Source organism: Giraffa tippelskirchi, chromosome 3, assembly GCF_054371585.1.
Source record: "Giraffa tippelskirchi isolate mGirTip1 chromosome 3, T2T-mGirTip1v1.2.pri, whole genome shotgun sequence".
Lineage (NCBI taxonomy): Eukaryota > Metazoa > Chordata > Mammalia > Artiodactyla > Giraffidae > Giraffa > Giraffa tippelskirchi.
In genome coordinates, this window is record NC_137277.1 from 8,173,621 (window position 1) to 8,190,928 (window position 17,308).

General features: G+C 53.7%; 1 protein-coding gene across 1 annotated transcript in view; it reads right to left on the reverse strand.

The window, feature by feature from the left end:
- The window catches only part of MXRA7 (matrix remodeling associated 7), a 31,299-nt gene that overhangs the window by 6,278 nt on the left and 7,713 nt on the right, over positions 1–17,308 (reverse strand). The window contains exons 2-3 of the mRNA XM_081575561.1: positions 8,297–8,360; positions 3,082–3,178 (exon numbers count right to left, since the gene is read on the reverse strand). Of these exons, the coding sequence (XP_081431687.1) occupies positions 3,082–3,178; positions 8,297–8,360 (161 nt within the window). The remainder of the gene's footprint in view (positions 1–3,081; positions 3,179–8,296; positions 8,361–17,308) is intronic.

The following is a 17,308-nucleotide window of genomic DNA, read 5'->3' on the forward strand; positions in this document are numbered from 1 at the left end:
AGGCACGACCTTCAAGTCTCCCCTCCCAGCCACATTCTGAGGCTACGTGTGGCACCTCCCGGAAGAGCTGCGGGGGGACATACTATTATGTTGGCTGGCTTAGTGAATTTAAAGTCAAGAATTTGCAGCATGGGCTTTTAACCTGCTTGCCACGTGATGGGGACCCTGGATGCCAGGAAAGGAATTAGAAACAAGCAGAGTTTGGTTGATTAGAATTTGACAGTCAAAGAAGAGCACACACTTTTCACTGGCCTGTGGTTTTAGTGGTTTGATGGTATTTTTCACCCTGACAATCCCAAGGCAGTTTTCTGAACCCAACCAGGACCAGAGCTGTCTCACGCCCGTCAGCTCTCCTGGTCCCCAGGGGATCTATCTCACTGTAGATGGAAAGACAAAGCCACACTTGCCAGCCTCTGCAACCCCAAGCATCACCATGCGAGGACCATGCGAGAAGGGTGGGCGTCATGGGGCCCCATGCAGTGCTGAGGGGGCTGGCCACGTGCAGGGACCACGTGCAGGGAGAGAGCAAGCAGACCCCACAGGCAGATGTGTGGGGCAGCCCTGGGAGCATGCTGGGAGGGGCAGTAATGAAAATGAACATGAACTCCAGCCCCGACCTGGGAGGACCGTGTCCACAGGCCATGAAGTCCCCCAGTCCCTCCTTAGCTTGGGCAGGGCTGTGATAACCAAGCCTGCAGGTGAGGAGGTGAGAAACCTTCACCCCAAAAGCAGCGCTCGGGCAGTCTCCACCCCCACAGAACAGCGCTCATCTGGAGAGCCCCAAAGATCCAGCAGGAAAAGACCCCCCCCCCGCCCCGGGCAACACAGAGTCTGCTCTCTGGACACCATGGAGGAAGGACTTTCCTTCTTCCTGCCCAACGTCCCAGCTCTGAACCCAGGGATGGTGGCAGTCCGACCCCAGCCCGATCCTGCCATCCAGTCGGCTAACTGGCCTTTCCCTTTCTAATGGTCCCTCACATCTGCAGCGGACACAGAATAAGGCCAGGGTCCTGGCCACAGCCTCTGCCCACAGGGGACTTCGAGGGACCCACAGGCACGTCAAGCCCCCTCCATCCTTAACGCTGGGCTGCACACCTTTTCTGGAAAGGGCCAGGTTCTGACTCTTTTAGGCTTTATGGGCCCCGCGGTCCCTCTGCCACTGCTCAGTTCAGCCCCTGAAGTGATAAAGCTGCCACAGACCACAGAAAAACAAATGAACGCAGCCAGGTTCCAATCACACTGGATTAACAAAAACAGGGCCATAGTCCTCTGCCAGCCCTTGCTCTGATCATAACCACTTGCTTGACCCACAACTTGGCACAGGGTTTCTGCTGGGCACTGTTCTACTTTCTTTTGTTGTTGTTCAGTTGCTAAGTGGTGTCCAACTCTTTGTGACCCCGTGGACTGCAGCACACCAGGCTTCCCTGTCCTTCACTATCTCCCGGAGTTTGCTCAAACTCATGTCCATTGAGTCAGTGATGCCATCTAACCATCTCATCCTCTGTCGCCCCCTTCTCCCCTTGCCCTCAATCTTTTCCAGCATCAGGGTCTTTTCCAATGAGTCGGCTTGTTGCATCAGGTGGCCAAAGTATTGGAGCTTTCTTAGGGTAGGACTAAGGCTGCAGGGGTGAACACCACGTCCTGCGGACGACAGTTTCCCCCCAGCCTCACAAGGGGGCGCTGGTCCTCCAAGCAGCTGGTTCATTAGGTCCAGGAGGGACTTGGGCCTCCAAGAACCCCTGGGCGGTGGGAAAGGGGCCTGCTGGCCCTGGAGCCCTGAGCTGGAGAATGAGCCGGCCCGGGTGCACAGAAATGAATTAATTGGTTATGAAGGCGGCGGAGGAGGAGAGGTTTAGATCACAGTCGTGATGGGGACAGTCACAGACAGGATGAAGGAGGCACCACTAATCTAAGAAGTCAATCTCCTTACCAAAAGGATTTGCAAGAATATTTGTGGCTCAGGACCTAAGGAAGTTGCTACAGGGAAGTGAGGTCAGAAGTCAGCTCAATCCTGAAATATAAAGGCAGCAAACCGGGTCACACCCAGAGGCCATGGCGCGTAGGCACCAAGGAATGGGGGCCCTCTCCCCCAGGCTGGGCTCACCCTGCCACCCCTCCGCCCCCCGGTGAAGAGCCTTCCGGGCCAGGTTTGCAAGGATTGGCGGCAGCTCCAGGAGGGGAAAGGGGGTTGTCGTGCGCAGAGCACCTTCTGACTCCTGAGCGATGCTGGGTGGCTTGGAAATAATGGAATCTAGATCCTGGAATAACAGAGCCTCCGTTCCTGACCCTAGAAGGTAGCTTGCAGGAGCCAGTGGGGAGTGATCGCCCAGCCCCTCTGGGTTACCAGGCTCAGGAAACACGCCCCCATTTGTTACTAGATGTGTGCGTGAACCAAAAGGACCCCAGGCCACAGGCTGGCCTGTGTCAGACCACCGGTTCTTCCCCTGACCCGTCCCCGCTGTCCCGCTGCTCCTTAGGAGGGAAGCCCACGGGTGAGCGTGGGTGTCCGGCTGGCGACGGGAGGGGGAAGAGCTCGGTTCTAAAAATGAGTTTGCTGCCGGGGCTGCAGCTGCCTCAGAGCTCCATGGAGCAGAACAGATAAAAAAGGACTGCTGGCCCGGTGCTGGGGCGGGGGTGGAGGTGGGGGAGCTGGAGGGTGCTGGCGGGGTAGGGCGGGGGCGCTTGGCTGCCAAGCGGATGAGCAGGAAGAATCGTGCTCTGTCCTGAAGTGATGGATTGGTTTTGTCATGAACTCTCTGTGTACCGTGAACAGCCGGATCTGCTCCAGGCTCTTCCCAAGCATCTCGCTTTCTCCCTTTCGGTGGGGGAGGGGTGGGAGGGACAAGAAAAGGGTCGGCCGCCCTCCCCGCTCCTCCAGAGTTTCCCAAGGGTACTGTTAGGGGGAAATGGAGCCAGGACAGGGGGAAAAAAAAACAAACCCTAAAACGGAAATGGGGCAGTGGGGGCGTGGCTTGTGGGAGGCCCGCCTCCTCTCCCCGCTACAATGAAGGGGGCTCGCAGAGAGGCACGCACGGGCACGCCAGAAAGCTGAGCAGGCCCGAGGAGGGCCGGGCGGCCTACCTCTGTTCCTCCTCCAGCTCCTCCTTGGTCATCATCTTCTTGTACTGGTTTCCCCGCAGCTTCCCAGGGCTGTATTTGAAGGAGAAGGCCTCACCCCCTGCAGAGAGGATACCCAGTAGAGCCGGTTAGGGTGCCAGGCTCTCCCCCAAGTTTAGTCCTCTTTCCGTTCCTTAGTTTCCAAAGAACCACGTGGGCCAAAGAGGGCTCCTCGCTTCGAAGAGGGGCAGATAGGGCCCCATACCCACCCCAGGCCTGTGCCTGGAAGGATCTCCCCACACCCCTTCCACTCAGGAACTCTTTTAATGAACTTGAACCAGGGATGAGGCAGCCAGAATGAAACCTGCATACACACACACACACACACACACACACACACACACACACGGATGAGGCAGCCAGAATGAAACCTGCACGCACACACACACACACACACACACACACACACACACCAGCCCCCCCAGGCCATTTGATTCCATCCATTTTCCCAAGGAGCTTCCCAGGCTAGTGTTAAAGAATCTGCCTGCCAATGCAGGAGACTCTGGTTGGATCCCTGGGTAGGGAAGACCCCCTGAAGGAGGGCATGGCAGCCCACTCCAGTATTCTTGCCTGGAGAATCCATGGACAGAGGAGCCTGGCGGGCTACAGCCCATGGGGTCGCAGAGTTGGTCACGACTGAAGTGACTTAGCAAGCACACAGGCATTCTCCCAAGACCAGGCTGGGCCGTCCTCAGAGCTGCCTGTCAGCCCCTCTCCCTCAAGGGCTCTGGCCAAACAGCTGTCCCCAGGGCTTCCCCCCCCCCCGCCATCCTGATCCTCCCTCCCCAATGCTGCTACACTCATTACACGGTCAGACAGAGGGCACTTATCTCTGGGAAGCAGGCTGTGCCCGGGCACTGCGTTCCCTGCTTCTCCTTGGGTCCCGGGTATAGAAGGCAACCCTCCTGCCGAGGTCCTGGGTCTCCTGGGCTTGAGAGTGCCCGCCCTGCCGTCTAGGAGCGTCATGTCAGCAGGCCCCTTCTATGCCCCTCCTCCCACCGGTGACTAAAAATCTAAAAAAACAAAAAACGCATCCAGCCCACAATGGGACAAGGGATAATGTGGGCTTGTCCATGGCATGTTTAAATAGGTCATTAAAACCAGTACTTAGGGGGACCTCCCTGGTGGTCCAGTGGCTAAGACTCTGAGCTCCCAATGCAGAGGGGCCTGGGTTCAATCCCTGGTCATGGAACTAGATCCCACATGCTGCGACTAAGGCCTGGCACCACCAATTAAATAAATAAATAAATAAATATATTATATATATATATATATAATATATATTTTGGGCTTCCCAGGTGGCTGGCAAAGAATCCACCTGCACTGCGGGAGACCTGGGTTTGATTCCTAGGTTGGGAAGATCCCCTGGAGAAGGGAACAGCTACCCACTCCAGTATTCTTGCCTGGAGAATTCTTGAACTGTATTCCATGGACTGTATAGTCCATGGGGTCGCAAAGAGTTGGACATGACTAAACGACTTTCACTTTCATATATATTTTAAAGTACTTATTACTGACTGGGTGTTCCCATGTTTGCCAAACCCAGAGCAGCCTTCGTAAGACCTTGTAGCTGCTTTGGAATGTATAGAAGGGCAGTTCTAGAGCCCTGAGGAGGGCATACCAGGGGGTTTGGACAGAGAAAAACAGGCACGTGTGATATGGGGAAAAGGCTGCAGGGCAGAAGAGGAAAGAGCTGTGAGCATTCTCCCGGCTGAGTGTCCAGTGGAGAGCATTCCCTCGGGAAGCAGTGCCTTTACATGGTCCTTCAGCTCAGCAAGTGGAAGGCAGACAGCCTCCGGCCAGCCTGGGGGACTGAGACTGAACAGCTTGTCTTATCTAATTTCTGTTAATGTATAAAGAATTGAGTATGGTAAATGCAGAGACCAGCAAATCGCCCTCCCACACAGATGTCTTCTTTTTCAGTTCTGTTCTATGTCACTCAAATGTCAGGGATCTCAAGCACCTCCACATCCTGCCCTGGGGCCACCCGGATGGTGTCCAGCTGGCAGCTGTCCCCAGCGATCAGACAGGCTGGCGTGGGCTCCAGGCAGGAAAGGGCTGCAGCTTCTGAGCCTCGTGTTCTCTCTGGGCCAAAGGAAGAAAGTTCTGGACGCAAATTCAGAACCCGGGGGTTGTTGTGGAGGCAGTGTTTGCTCTCACCACAACCTGACTTTGCAGGAGAATCTGGCCCCCAGGGCTGAGCACTCGTCTCACCCCACGTCTGGACAGGGATTAATTTGTTCTTCATTCATTGCTGGGGGCTTAGCAGGGAAGAAACCATACAGTGGGCAAAGATGAGTAATCAAAATAGCAGAGTTTGCAGTAGGTCCTGAGAGCTCTTCAGCAAAGGACAGCGAGAGGCGAGAGGAAGGTGGGGAGGGGGCTGCTTAGAAGTTTAATGGCAGAGGGGAGGGCTGTCAGGAAGGGCTTTTCAGGTGATGCTGCAGGTCTGGGGAGATGGATCTAGCAAAGCAAGGAAGCCAGTGAGGCCAGGTGTCAGGGAACAAGGGGACAGGAGGACATGGGATGAGGAGCCGGAGTGCCAGGAGAGGCCTTAATACATTTCCGTTAGGGTATAAAGAATTGAGTATGGGAAATGCAGAGACCAGCTGAATATTTTTTGCTCTTCACTCTGCACTTGGCTCATCATTCATTCTGTAGTACTTGCTGAATGAATGAAGAGCACATTCCTCCTCCTGGTGAGCTGGGGCTGGGGCTTGGTGCTGAGACCAGATGAGCCCACCCCGCTCCCTGGAGACCCTGCTCCCATCAGCTGCTCTCCCCTCCAGGCTGAGCGCAGCTCAGGCTGATGAGCCAAGGGCCCGCAGCATCGGGAGCTTCCAACAGCTCAGGGCTTGGACTGCGACATCCGGGGAGCTTCCAACAGCTCAGGGCTTGGACTGCGACATCCGGGGATCTGGGAGCCAAGCTGAGGAATTCCGGGCCGCCGTTTGAGGGGCGGGGGATCTTTGGTGGTCAGGAAAGAACCTGCCAAGGGGCAGAATCACACGGAGCTAGTCTCAGAACGAGTTCGTGGCCATGCTGGCTTCTGGACCTCTGGAAGAGGCAACTGACAAAACCGATTAACCTCGACGTCAAGGTCATAGTGTTGCTATGTTTTAGAAACATAAAGCAGAAAAATGCTGCCAGCTGGGTACTGCTCAAGGCTTCAATCTGTGGGGCGGGTCCTGAGCTGGAGAGAACAAACCACTTGAAAAGGCTTTTGCTTAATCCCATATGGTGACCGAGGGACACACAGCCACATCCAAGGCGGCTAGACCAGGAAGGGGTTCAACGTGAGAGCCCTCCAGGGAGGGAGACTTCCTCGTGCTGTCTTCAGTGAATCCACGCAGTCACTTAGGGAAGGCACCTTGGCAAACACTAATTAATTAGCAAGCGGAACTGCTCACTGCAGAGGGCCTGGGGGCCTCTCCTGTGTGCTTCTGACAGCTGGGGCCCTACACTTCTCCTGCCTTGGCCTCCAGAGGGCTGCCAGGAGGCAGCCTGGGGGATGGGCAAGGTCCAGGAGCAGTAGTCAGATAAGGAGAGAGGGCCCGGTGACCCTGCACACAGCGGGGTGTGGGGCTGCACGTCTGAGAGTGTTCCAGAAGAGGGGTCTGCTGAGCCTCCCCTTGTCCTGGCCCCCCGGGGCCACCAGCAGCCTCGGCTTTTGCCTTCTGCATTCCCAAATCACTAATAGGATCCAATAATACGTGGCAGGGACAGGCCTCAGGGCCGTGGTTCCTGCAGACGATCCAAGAGAACCAGCAGCAGCGGGAGGGGAGCCCCCAGCAAGGGGCTGATGTTCCCCCCACCCAAACCCCGCCCCCCGCAGCCTCCTGCCCCACCCCCTTCCTCTAAAGCTGTCTGGAGAGAAACCCAAGGCCCTTTCCTGCAGGGCCTCCTGGTGGGGGAAGCCTTGTCACACTCCCCCTCCTTCAGTCCCAGCCCAACCCTGGCCTCCCGGCCCACACCACCAGCCCCGGTTACTGCATTCCTGCAGCCCTCTCTTTCCAGGGCCCCTGCCAGCTGTTGACTTAAAAATCACAGCAACAGTCCCCCCTTTTAAAAAAGCCTAAAATATTTCAAACATACACAAAAGTACAGCAAGTAATAAGTCCTCGGTGTACATGCCATATAGATTTGACCAATGCTGACATTTTGCTATTTTTGCTTCAGCTTCTTCTTCTTCCTTTTTTTTTTTTAATAAAGAAATAAAACATGACAGATCCAGCAGAGGCCCCACCCTGTGTTGCGTCCTATCTGTCTGGGGCCGCTGGTCCTCGTGGGTGCCCAGAGCAAACACATTGCCTTCCACCCAGTTAAATCTGAATTGGTCCATTTCCTCAAGGGTCCTGGCCACTACCTGTCTCTTCCCCCGGCCACCTAGGATCCAATGGCCTCACAGGTCTGGTTGGTCAGCTAGAGCTGCTTGGAAATCAGACATTTCCTCTCCAGGGAGCTTTAACCTGCAGAACCCCAGAGGCAGCCCTGTAAGTGGCTTTAGTCTCTGTAAAATAGGTCTGAGGTATGTGAGAGAAACATGAAATGCACAAAGTGGGGATGAGAAGGGAGTTAGGCATTGCAGGAAATAGAAGGTCAGTGATGGGCCATCTGTATTTGCAGACCACTCATACTGTATAGATGGGCTTCCCAGGTGGTGCTACTGGTAAAGAACCTGCCTGCCAATGCACGAGACATAAGAGACTCAGGTTTGATCTCTGGGTCAGGAAGATCCCCTGGAGGAGGGCATGGCAACCCACTCCAGTATTCTTGCCTGGAGAATCCCATGGACAGAGGAGCCTGGTGGGCTACAGTCCATAGGGTCTCAAAGAGTAGGACACGATTGAAGCAACTCAGCATGCACGCACGCGTACTGTATAGATAGAAAAGCCATGGCCAAAAGAGCGAAGCAGGGGGGCAGGGAGATGGGTGCAGGAAGGCGGGGGTCAGAGAGGAGCAGGCTCCGACCTCAGTGTTCTCCAGGTTGCATCAGACCCAGCTTCTCAGTCCTTCTCCTCCACCCTCTCCCCCTCCATGCACTCCCCTCATCCCGCCACTTGAATCCTCATCTGGGGAATCCAACAGACCACGGCAAAGCCCAGCCCCCACAGCCAGAGGTGATAATGCTGGCCTCCCGGGGCAGCAACGTGCAACCTGGAGGCCGGGTCCCACTCACCGTCTTCTTCCTCAGGCCCTGCGTGCGGTGGACCCTCCTCACCGTCCAGCTCCTGCTCCTCTTCCTGCAAGACAAGGAGAAGGGTCAGTGTCCAGGCACCCAGTTTACTCTTTGATACCATCATTTGGTGTTTGACCCCTCGGTCAAAGCAACCTGACCCCTGGATCTGCTGTTAGGAGAGATGTGCTTATGGACTAGAGGGGGTGACCACCTCGGGGACATGGGGCAGCCATGGACAGGATGTCTCAGGGAGAGGCAGGGGCTGCCCAGAGACAGCCTGATCACGCACAGCACCCACACTGTCCTTCGAGCGCGGTTGAAAGGTCCTGAGAAGGGGCCACGGTCAACAGCAGGTGGAAACAGGGGTGTCAGTGTGAGTGCCAGTTGTCCGAGATGATGGGGGGAGACTCTAGGCCAAGGACCCGTGTTTTTGACCTTGACACTTTGGCTCGTTTGCCTTTTCCAGGTGGGTCAAGTGGTGGGTGCCACTTTGATAAGTGGACTGAGCAACTCCCACCTCCCACTATAGTGAGTAGAACAAAAGGCACCAGGGACTTCCCTGGTGGTCCAGTGGTTAAGCATCCATCTTCCAATGCAGAGGATGCTGGTTCGATCCCTGGTCCGGGAACTAAGATCCCACGTGCTGCAGAGCAACTAAGCTTATACGTTCTGGAGCCAGTGTGCCAAAACTAGAGAGAAGTCCCTGTGTGCCACAACTAGAGAAAGCCCATGTGCCACAACAAAGACCCAGTGCGGCCAAAAAAAAAACCCAACCAACCAAACAAAACCCAAAAGGCAAGAGAGGAAAGCTGGTGGGGTCTCTGGAGTCCAGGCCAGGCCGAGCATCACAGAGCAGCCGTGTTTGCGCTCACAGCCTCCATCTCTGCTTCCTCCAACCTCATCTCCGTCCCTGACCATTTCAGATCGCATTTTCCCAAAATTGGAACTCCACCTCCCTCAGCCCAATTCTCTCCCATGGACGCACGGACAAAATAAACAGCAGGCTGGAAGGAATGTCCCGGGATGGCCTTGGTGGAGAGGAAGGAGTGACTTCAACTTGCAGGAATGTTGGAGGATGAGAAGGAGGTGGTGGAGCTGAGGGACTGAAGGGCACGAGGGGACCGAGGAAGCCCAGCAGCAGACAGGGCAGAGCACGCAGGTGTAGGAGAGGGGAGCCCAGACGTGAACGGGCTGCCCCACAGGGGACGAGGCAGCACAGCTGACAAACCAGACTCAGGCCTTCAGGCTCTGAGCCCTGAGGGTCCAGCGGTCCGCAGCCTCTGCAAACTGGGCAGGAGGCTCCCGGACAAATCAGAGCAAGCTAAGCTGGGAGACAAAGTTTGCACAAGTCCAACAGCAAGTCATGGGACTCCCCTCGTGGTCCAGTGGCTAAGACCCTGTGCTCTGGAGGAAGTGGGTTCGATGCCTGGTCAGGGAACTAGACCCCAAGTCCCCCAACTAAAAGATCCCACATGCTGCAACTGAGACCTGGCACAGCCAAAATAATTAATATTAAAAAAAAAAAAAAGGAGTTGTAAGTGGCAAACCCAAAAAGTATCCCTCGGGGCTCTTGTTATAACTTTCTCTCTTGATTGGACCCCACAATATGCCTCTAGGAGGAGCAGGGTGGGAGGCGGGAGCTGGTTCTTCTCCACTTAGCAGTTTACGTGCAGCTCAGCACCATCTGGGGCTTCCCAGGTAGCTCAGTGGTAAAGAATCCGCCTGCCAAGCAGGAGACACGGTTTCAATACCTGGGTCAGAAAGATCCCTTAGAGAAGGAAATGGCAACTCACTCCAGTATCCTTGCCTGGAAAATTCCACGGACAGAGGAGCCTGGCTGGGTACAGTCCATGAGGTTGCAAAGAGTCAGACGTGACTGAGCGACTGAGACACACACACACACTCTCGTAAATGCGGAGAAAATGCTTTCCAGAAGCACACGCAAGATGCCATTAACCGAGACTGCCTTTGGAGAGAGGAGCTGGTGGGGGCGGCCTTTCCTTCCATCTTACCCATTTCAGTATCATTTGGATTTTCTAATAATACACATGAACTGCACTTTTAAAATGCTACACAGGGCTCGCTGAACAGTGAGCTTGAGGCTATTATACATATATTTTCCTTTAAGAAAAGAAAGAAGGGGAAAAGAAAAAAAAAAACAGGTGAATCTAATCAGAGCTGGAGCCCAGAAATAAGCCCAATATCAAGACTAGAGAGGAGGCCAATTCTCCTATTGTGTGCGAGGGACACGAAGGTTAAAAGACAAACAACAAAAAAGTAAGCACACTCCCTTTGTGAAGGAACTTACCATCCAACAGTAGGAAAGATATAAACCCAGATAACTGCCACGCAAGAGGGGCAATTCAAGAACTGATGCAGACCTCTTTAGCCCAAAGGGACACAGCGTCGTTTGACCTGCCAACACTCCCTTGGGGAAAGGCTGGTCTACATTTGAATTCTGCTCTTGACTTTTGAAGTGTGCCGCTTTTTAGAACTGGACTTCCCTGGCGGTTCAGTGGTTAAGACTTCATCTTCCAATGCAAGGAGTACAGGTTTGATCCCTGGTTGGGGACCTAAGATCCCACATGCCCCACCATGAAAAAGCCAGAACGTAAACAACAGAAGCAATACTGTAACACATTCAATAAAGGCATTAAAAATGGCCTATGTCAAAAAAAAAAAAATCTAAAAAAAAACTGGCTGTGACCCATTGGTGGGTCATAAAAGCAATTTAGAGGTTGCTACTAGTATTTTTAAAATGTGCAGCCAATGTTTCAGTATGGTTTTAAAATTTAATAACTTTAGGAGCACAAATGCTCCAAACATACCCCAAAATGACATTTGAAGGGTTGTTTACATTTAAAATATATTCATGTTTCTTATCCAAACTCATATAATACCACTGTCCAGTGGCTCTAGTTGATTTTCAGACTTTGAAAACACATTCATGGGTGGATGGTCAGTGACTAATGGGATTGCCTTTGTGATTTCAGCCCTGTGATCTTATGGGATTGGATGCACACGTGACAGTTTGGACGTGACCTCAAGGGAGGTCAACCCGGTGTCTGAGGTGCCCAGAGGAGACTCCTCTAGCTGCCCTGTCTGTCTGGATTCTGGCACTTACAAAGACTTAAAATGAAAAACACAGCATTCAAATGTCAGGAAACTAAGTATAAAAGGAATTTAAATAAGTAAATACTCAACCGATGTGTTTTGTAGATTTGTAGCATTTACACTTCTTAAGTTATCAAGACTTAAAACTGCACAAGACTTTGGGGGCACCCTGTATCCCAGAATTAAATTAAAGACAAATAGTGGTGTGTGCGTATGTGTGATAGAGGTAGATACCGTTTTAAAAAGCTTCTGTGACTTTATAAACGTGGGTGCAATTTAAATAGATTTCTTATGGTGAGACTTGAAGTTTGGAAAACACTGCTGAATCGGCTATTTACTCTTTTCTGCCTGAACAGAAACCCCCTTCTTTCAAAAGGTGTTCCTTGAAGCCTGTGGTCCTGGTGGGAACCGCCAGACAGGCAGTCAGACCACCCCACCCCTGCCATGCCCTGTGATGGATTTGACAGGCGGATATGAACCATGGGCCTGATTTCTGCTTGGGCACAAGGAACCTCTGGTCCCAGAGCTAAGAGCTTGGGAGCTGGGGGTGACCCAGGGTCACTGTGTGGAGAATCCCTGGCTGTGATTTGCCCCAAGGTCATTCTACCCCAGCCTACCCTGTACGTGAGCGACTTAAATCCTGGTTCCACGAAAGCTCACCTGAGCTGAGTTTCTGTCACCAACAGCCAGAGTCCTGACCACTGTCACTGTCCACTCACATCCCGCTCTGCAAGCCCAGAACATCTCAAGTTTTGCCAGGAGGCTGTTGCCTGTTTGACATACCAGCTGCTCAGCAGTGGTGGGTGGGGAGTGGGGGCTGCTCCAGGGAGGTGGTTACTTACTGGGCTTTTACATAACAGAATAATGGAAAGGCTTCCATTATTTGAAAAAAAAAAAAAAGGTTAAAAAATATCATTCAATTGCATTTTGCCCTTAGTTTATAGAAAGTGTGTACCCAGCAGAAAAACAAAAGTGCTGGGGACTTCCCAGGCAGTCCAGTGGTTAGAACTCAGCACTTTCACTGCAGAGGATGCAGGTTCAGTCCCTGGTTGGAAAGCTTAAGATCCTGCAAGCCATGCCGTGTGGCCAAAAAATAACCCCAAACAAACAGAGCAAACCCAAAAAACCAAAAGTGCTGATACCGACAATAAGAGGGGTAGGTTTCAGAAAGAGAGCAATTGAGACAAGGATGGAAGCCCTTCTGGAGGTAGGAGCTCTTAGCCTCAGTCCAGTGCTCTGCGGTTCAAGATGGTGAGCTATGTGCACAACAGTGAAGGAAAAGAATAAAGTGAGACCGTGTGCAAAACGTCAAAGGTTTTGTTTCAGTTAAGGATTTTACTGGGAATTCCCTGGTGGTCCCGTGGTTGGGACTCAGCACGCTCACTTCTGGGCCCAGGTTCGATCCCTGGGTGGGGGCTAAGGAGGAGAGCTCAGCTGAGCCCGAGTGGTGCAGGGGAGGCCTCAGGAGGGACGAGAATCCTGAGCTGGGTCTGAGAAGAGCTGGCCAGGCCTGGAACATCACGGCTTTTTCAGTGACTTCTTGGCGTCTGGTGTGACCGCAGGGAGGGTGTGGGAGGCCAGGAAAGCAGGGCCCGGACCAGAGAACTCACATGGGACAAGGCACTGAGGAGCCACCGGGAATTTAAAAATGGGGAGAAAGAAGATAAGAGCTGCAGTTGGGAGCAGTACATGGGGATGTGCTGGCCAGACAGGAGGCAGGAAGCACTGAGTGCAGGGGTTCATCCATGCTGGTCCCCCACAGCAGGCCCGAGGCTGAGACCACACCCCAGTCAGCTCACTGACCAGCATCTTAGAGACTACTTAGAGTATATATACTCTTTGTGATTCCATGCCCATGGACTGCAGCACGCCAGGCCTCCCTGTCCCTCACCATCTCCTAGAATTTGCCCAAGTTCATGTCTAGGGCATCGGTGATGCCATCCAGTCATCTCATCCCCTGACGCCCTCTTCTCTTTCTGTGCTCTATCCTTCCCAAAATCAGGGGCTTTTCCGATGAGTCAGCTGTTTGCATCAGGTGGCCAAATACCAAAGCCTATATATCTAGTTCCCGAACCAGGCATTGAACCCATGCCCCCTGCACTGGGAGCATACAGTCCTAACCACTGGGCCACCAGAGAAGTCCCTGAGCTACTTTTCTAATTCAGCTTTTCCATCAATGGAGGCAGGTGGAGGGATGGCCTCCCGACAGTCTTGCCAAGGCTAGGAACCCAAGACGGGGGTCCCCCAGAGGCCAAGAGGGGAGGGGTGGCAGAGGGGATGGGTAGGAGGTTGTAGGGCACAGAGGGGCTCGGAAGGAGGCTTCTTGGAGCCCCCAGGAGCCAGAGGCACATGCTGTAGACAGCTCATTGCCATTTATGGCTGCCCTGGCTGATACACAGGCTGAAGTGGAGCAGAGATAGGGAGAGATGGCTGCAGAGACAGATGTTTTTTTGTCTGTCTGTCTCTCTTTCTGCCTAAGGAGGTGAGTCTGCCCTGGGGTCCTGCAAACAGGGTCTGTTGGACCCTGAGACCACCCACCTGAGCTGCATTTACACCCCCAATCCCCACCCCTCTCCCAGTTAATCTGGACTGATTTTAAACCTGGAGGACAAGGGCTCCACCAGGCAGGCATGGAGGAGGCTCAGCTCCCCTGCGGATGCCTGTCCCTCTGTCCCCCTGCTGGAGGCAAAGACCGAGATAATAGGAAGCTCTCAGGGGCCCACAGCATCCCTTGACCCTGCCCGCAGCCTGGGACAGGCCAATCAACCGCCCGGTCACCGGAGAAGGTTTCTGAGAGGGGCCCTGAGAACAGGCAAGGCTCAGGGGCTGCCTCCCGCCTCCCACTCAGGCGGGAGCGGATTCGACACTGCTGGCACTCCTTCCAGGAGGATTTCATCAGGCAGTCAGCCTGCTCATCTTCGGCACTCAGAGGGGAGCGTTGGCTGTGGGGTGAGCCGAGACAGCAGCAGAGCCGGTGCCAGCGCCCGGGGCGTTGGTGCTGGGCGGGTGCTGGGTGGGGAGGACGGGCCGGCAGAGGTCACGGCCAGGCTGCTCTCTGCCTGCACCATCAAAACAACTCTGCCAGCCCTGCCTCCAGATGAGAGCTCCAAGCTGAGGCCACTCAGGCTAGCTCCACATGTGCAGCTGGGAAAGGCTCATCCCCTGTGACAAGGAACTTACATCTCATGTTTCAAACTAGCCCCTCTCAACCTGTCCAATTTTCCCCTGAGGTCACAGCATCTCGACTCTTCATCATGGCCTGGGAATGTTGATGCCAACTTGCTGTTTCCTTTCTATGACATGTGGCCATGTGGGATCTCAGTTCCCTAACCAGGGATTGAATCCGTTCTGCCTGCCTTTGAAAGCCATCTGGGATCCACCTCTTCCTTCTCCCCGCTCCTGCCTCAATCACTCAGTGCCATCATAGGCACCACAGGCAGTCCACTCTCCTGCAATCATCTCTTCTGAGGATATCTTAAAGTGATGACCTTATCATGCTTTTCCTTCTCAAAGCCCCACAATGATGGTTGCCACGTTCAATCCAAAAATCCCCTGGCTTTCGGAACTCTCTGGCTTCCAGACTCAGTGAGGTCAGTGGCTAAGAGCTTCCTGGGAAGTGCTGCCCCTCCCACCTACCCTGCATGGCTGGTGGGGAGAGGGTGGACTGGAACACAGTGTCATCCTTGGGACCACAGCCTCAGGCATGGACCAGTCCTTGGCAGTTCACCCCTGAGCCCCCCTCCTTCCTCTGAACAGGGTCTTCTGAGATCACTGGATCCAACTTGGACGATCTTGAGCTCAGTTATTCTACCCTCGGTTGGCTGAGCCCTGGAGCCATGTGGAACTGCTGCAGGGACCACTGCCAGGGAAGAGGGAGGGGCCAAGGGGCTGAGACCACCCCCCCACCACCACCCAGAGCAGTTCCACTTTTCCTCCATGCACTGGACTTCTTCTGTATAAGACTGAAGAGGGTAAAAGGTATTGAGGCTTTTAAAAAAATCTTAAAAAAGGCGGGCTTCCCTGGTGGTCTAGTGGTTAAGAATCCCCCTACCAATGCAGGGGACAAGGGTTCGACCCCTGGTCCAGGAAGATCCCACAAGCCATGGAGCACTAAGCCTGTCATGTGTCACAACTAATGAGCCCAAGCTCTAAAGCCCACAAACTGCAACTACTGAAGCCCTCCAGCTCTAGGGCCTGTGCTCCGTAGCAAGAGAAGCCACCACAATGAGAAGCCACCACAATGAGAAGCCTGCGCATGGCAATGGAGAGAAGCCCCAACTCCCCACAACTGAAGAAAGCCCGCGTGCAGCAAGGAAGACCTAGCATAGCCAAAAATAAATGAATAACTCTTTTTCAAAAATGTTAGAAGGCCATTGATTTAATGTGGCTTCTACCCAATAGAAAACGCCTGTTGATCAAACCTTTGATGAATTGCCAGTTATCCGATCCGTGTTTGAACTGTCTTACATCGGGGAGATCACTAGCTTACAGAGCCGTCTGCCTCTTTGGAGCATAATACATGACTTTAGGGATGCTCTGCAGGCAGGCAGCACGCAAGGCCCTGGGCACAGAGAGTCGTAGACTCCTGCTGCCCAGGGCGGTTCTACAGGGAGGCAGAGCCTGCCTGTCAGCAGGAACCAAGAGTTTCCTTGTCTTTTTGTTATTATTGCAGCTTATTCATTCAGCAGGTACTTTTGGGGTGCCAGTGTCCGCCGAGCCTGTAGTAGGAGCTGGGGAAGTGGCCCTGGACATGGCAGGCAAGGACCCTGTTCTCACGCACTGACATTCCGCCGTGGCCGACAGCGCAGGCTGAAACAAAAGATGACCTCAGCCCGTGCAGAGCGCTAAGAAGGAAGGAAGCCAGCCGGATGGGACAACGTGTGGGGGGAATTCATATCCGCCAAGGTGGTCAAAGACACAGACTTGGAAGAGGAGAAGCAATCGTGAAGATCTAGGCCAGGGAGGGCCCGCCAGGCCTGGCGTGTGGGCTGAGCAGAGGGGGGTGGCTGAAGTAGAGGCTGAGGTGGGGTCCTGCTGGGCCTCAGGGGCCCAAGTAAGAGAGTGAGGTTTATTCTATGAGCCACTGAGGGGCTTTATGCAGGAAAATGGATCTGCTATCTGCGGTGCTCATTAGAGAGGGCAAGGGAGATGCCCAAGAGACCGCTGGGATGGTGCTGGGCTGGGTGTATATATTTTGACATCCTTAGCTATTTTTAAATTAATTAATTAACTTTAATTTTTGACTGCATTGGATCTTTGCTGCGGTGTGGGAGGACACAGTGGTAAAGAATCAGCCTGCCAATGCAGGAGACACAAGAGACTTGGGTTTGATCCCTGGGTCAGGAAGATCCTCTGGAGAAGGAAATGGGAACCCACCCCAGTATTCTTGTCTGCAGAATCACCATGGGCAGAGGAGCCTGGCGGGCTACAGTCCATAGGGTCGCTAAGAGTCAGACATGACTGAGCACTCACAGACGTGGGTTCCCTAGTTGCCTGTGGCACATGTGAGATCTTAATTCCCTTACCAGAAATAGAACACAAGCCCCCCCTGCAGTGGAAGGTGGATTCTGAACCACTGGACCACCATGGAAGTCCTGCATCAGCAGTTATTGACCAGGAGGCCTGTGTTGGCCAATGTGTTCTAGGAGGCGGCAGGGGTGGCCCAGGCCAAGATGTGAGTCCTCCACTTGATATTTATGAGCATGAGCTTTTCTAGGGAAAGGAAAGCATCGGGTAATCCAGGGACTCAAGTGGCAGGGGTGGGAGGAGAGGGAGAGAGAGATTGAGAACTTGTATATCGCCCCAGGGCACAGGGAGTCAGCCTGCAGGATGGTGTGGTCAAACGTCCAGACTCACAGGACCATCCTGGACTCTGACCTCAGATCCCAATTAAGGGCA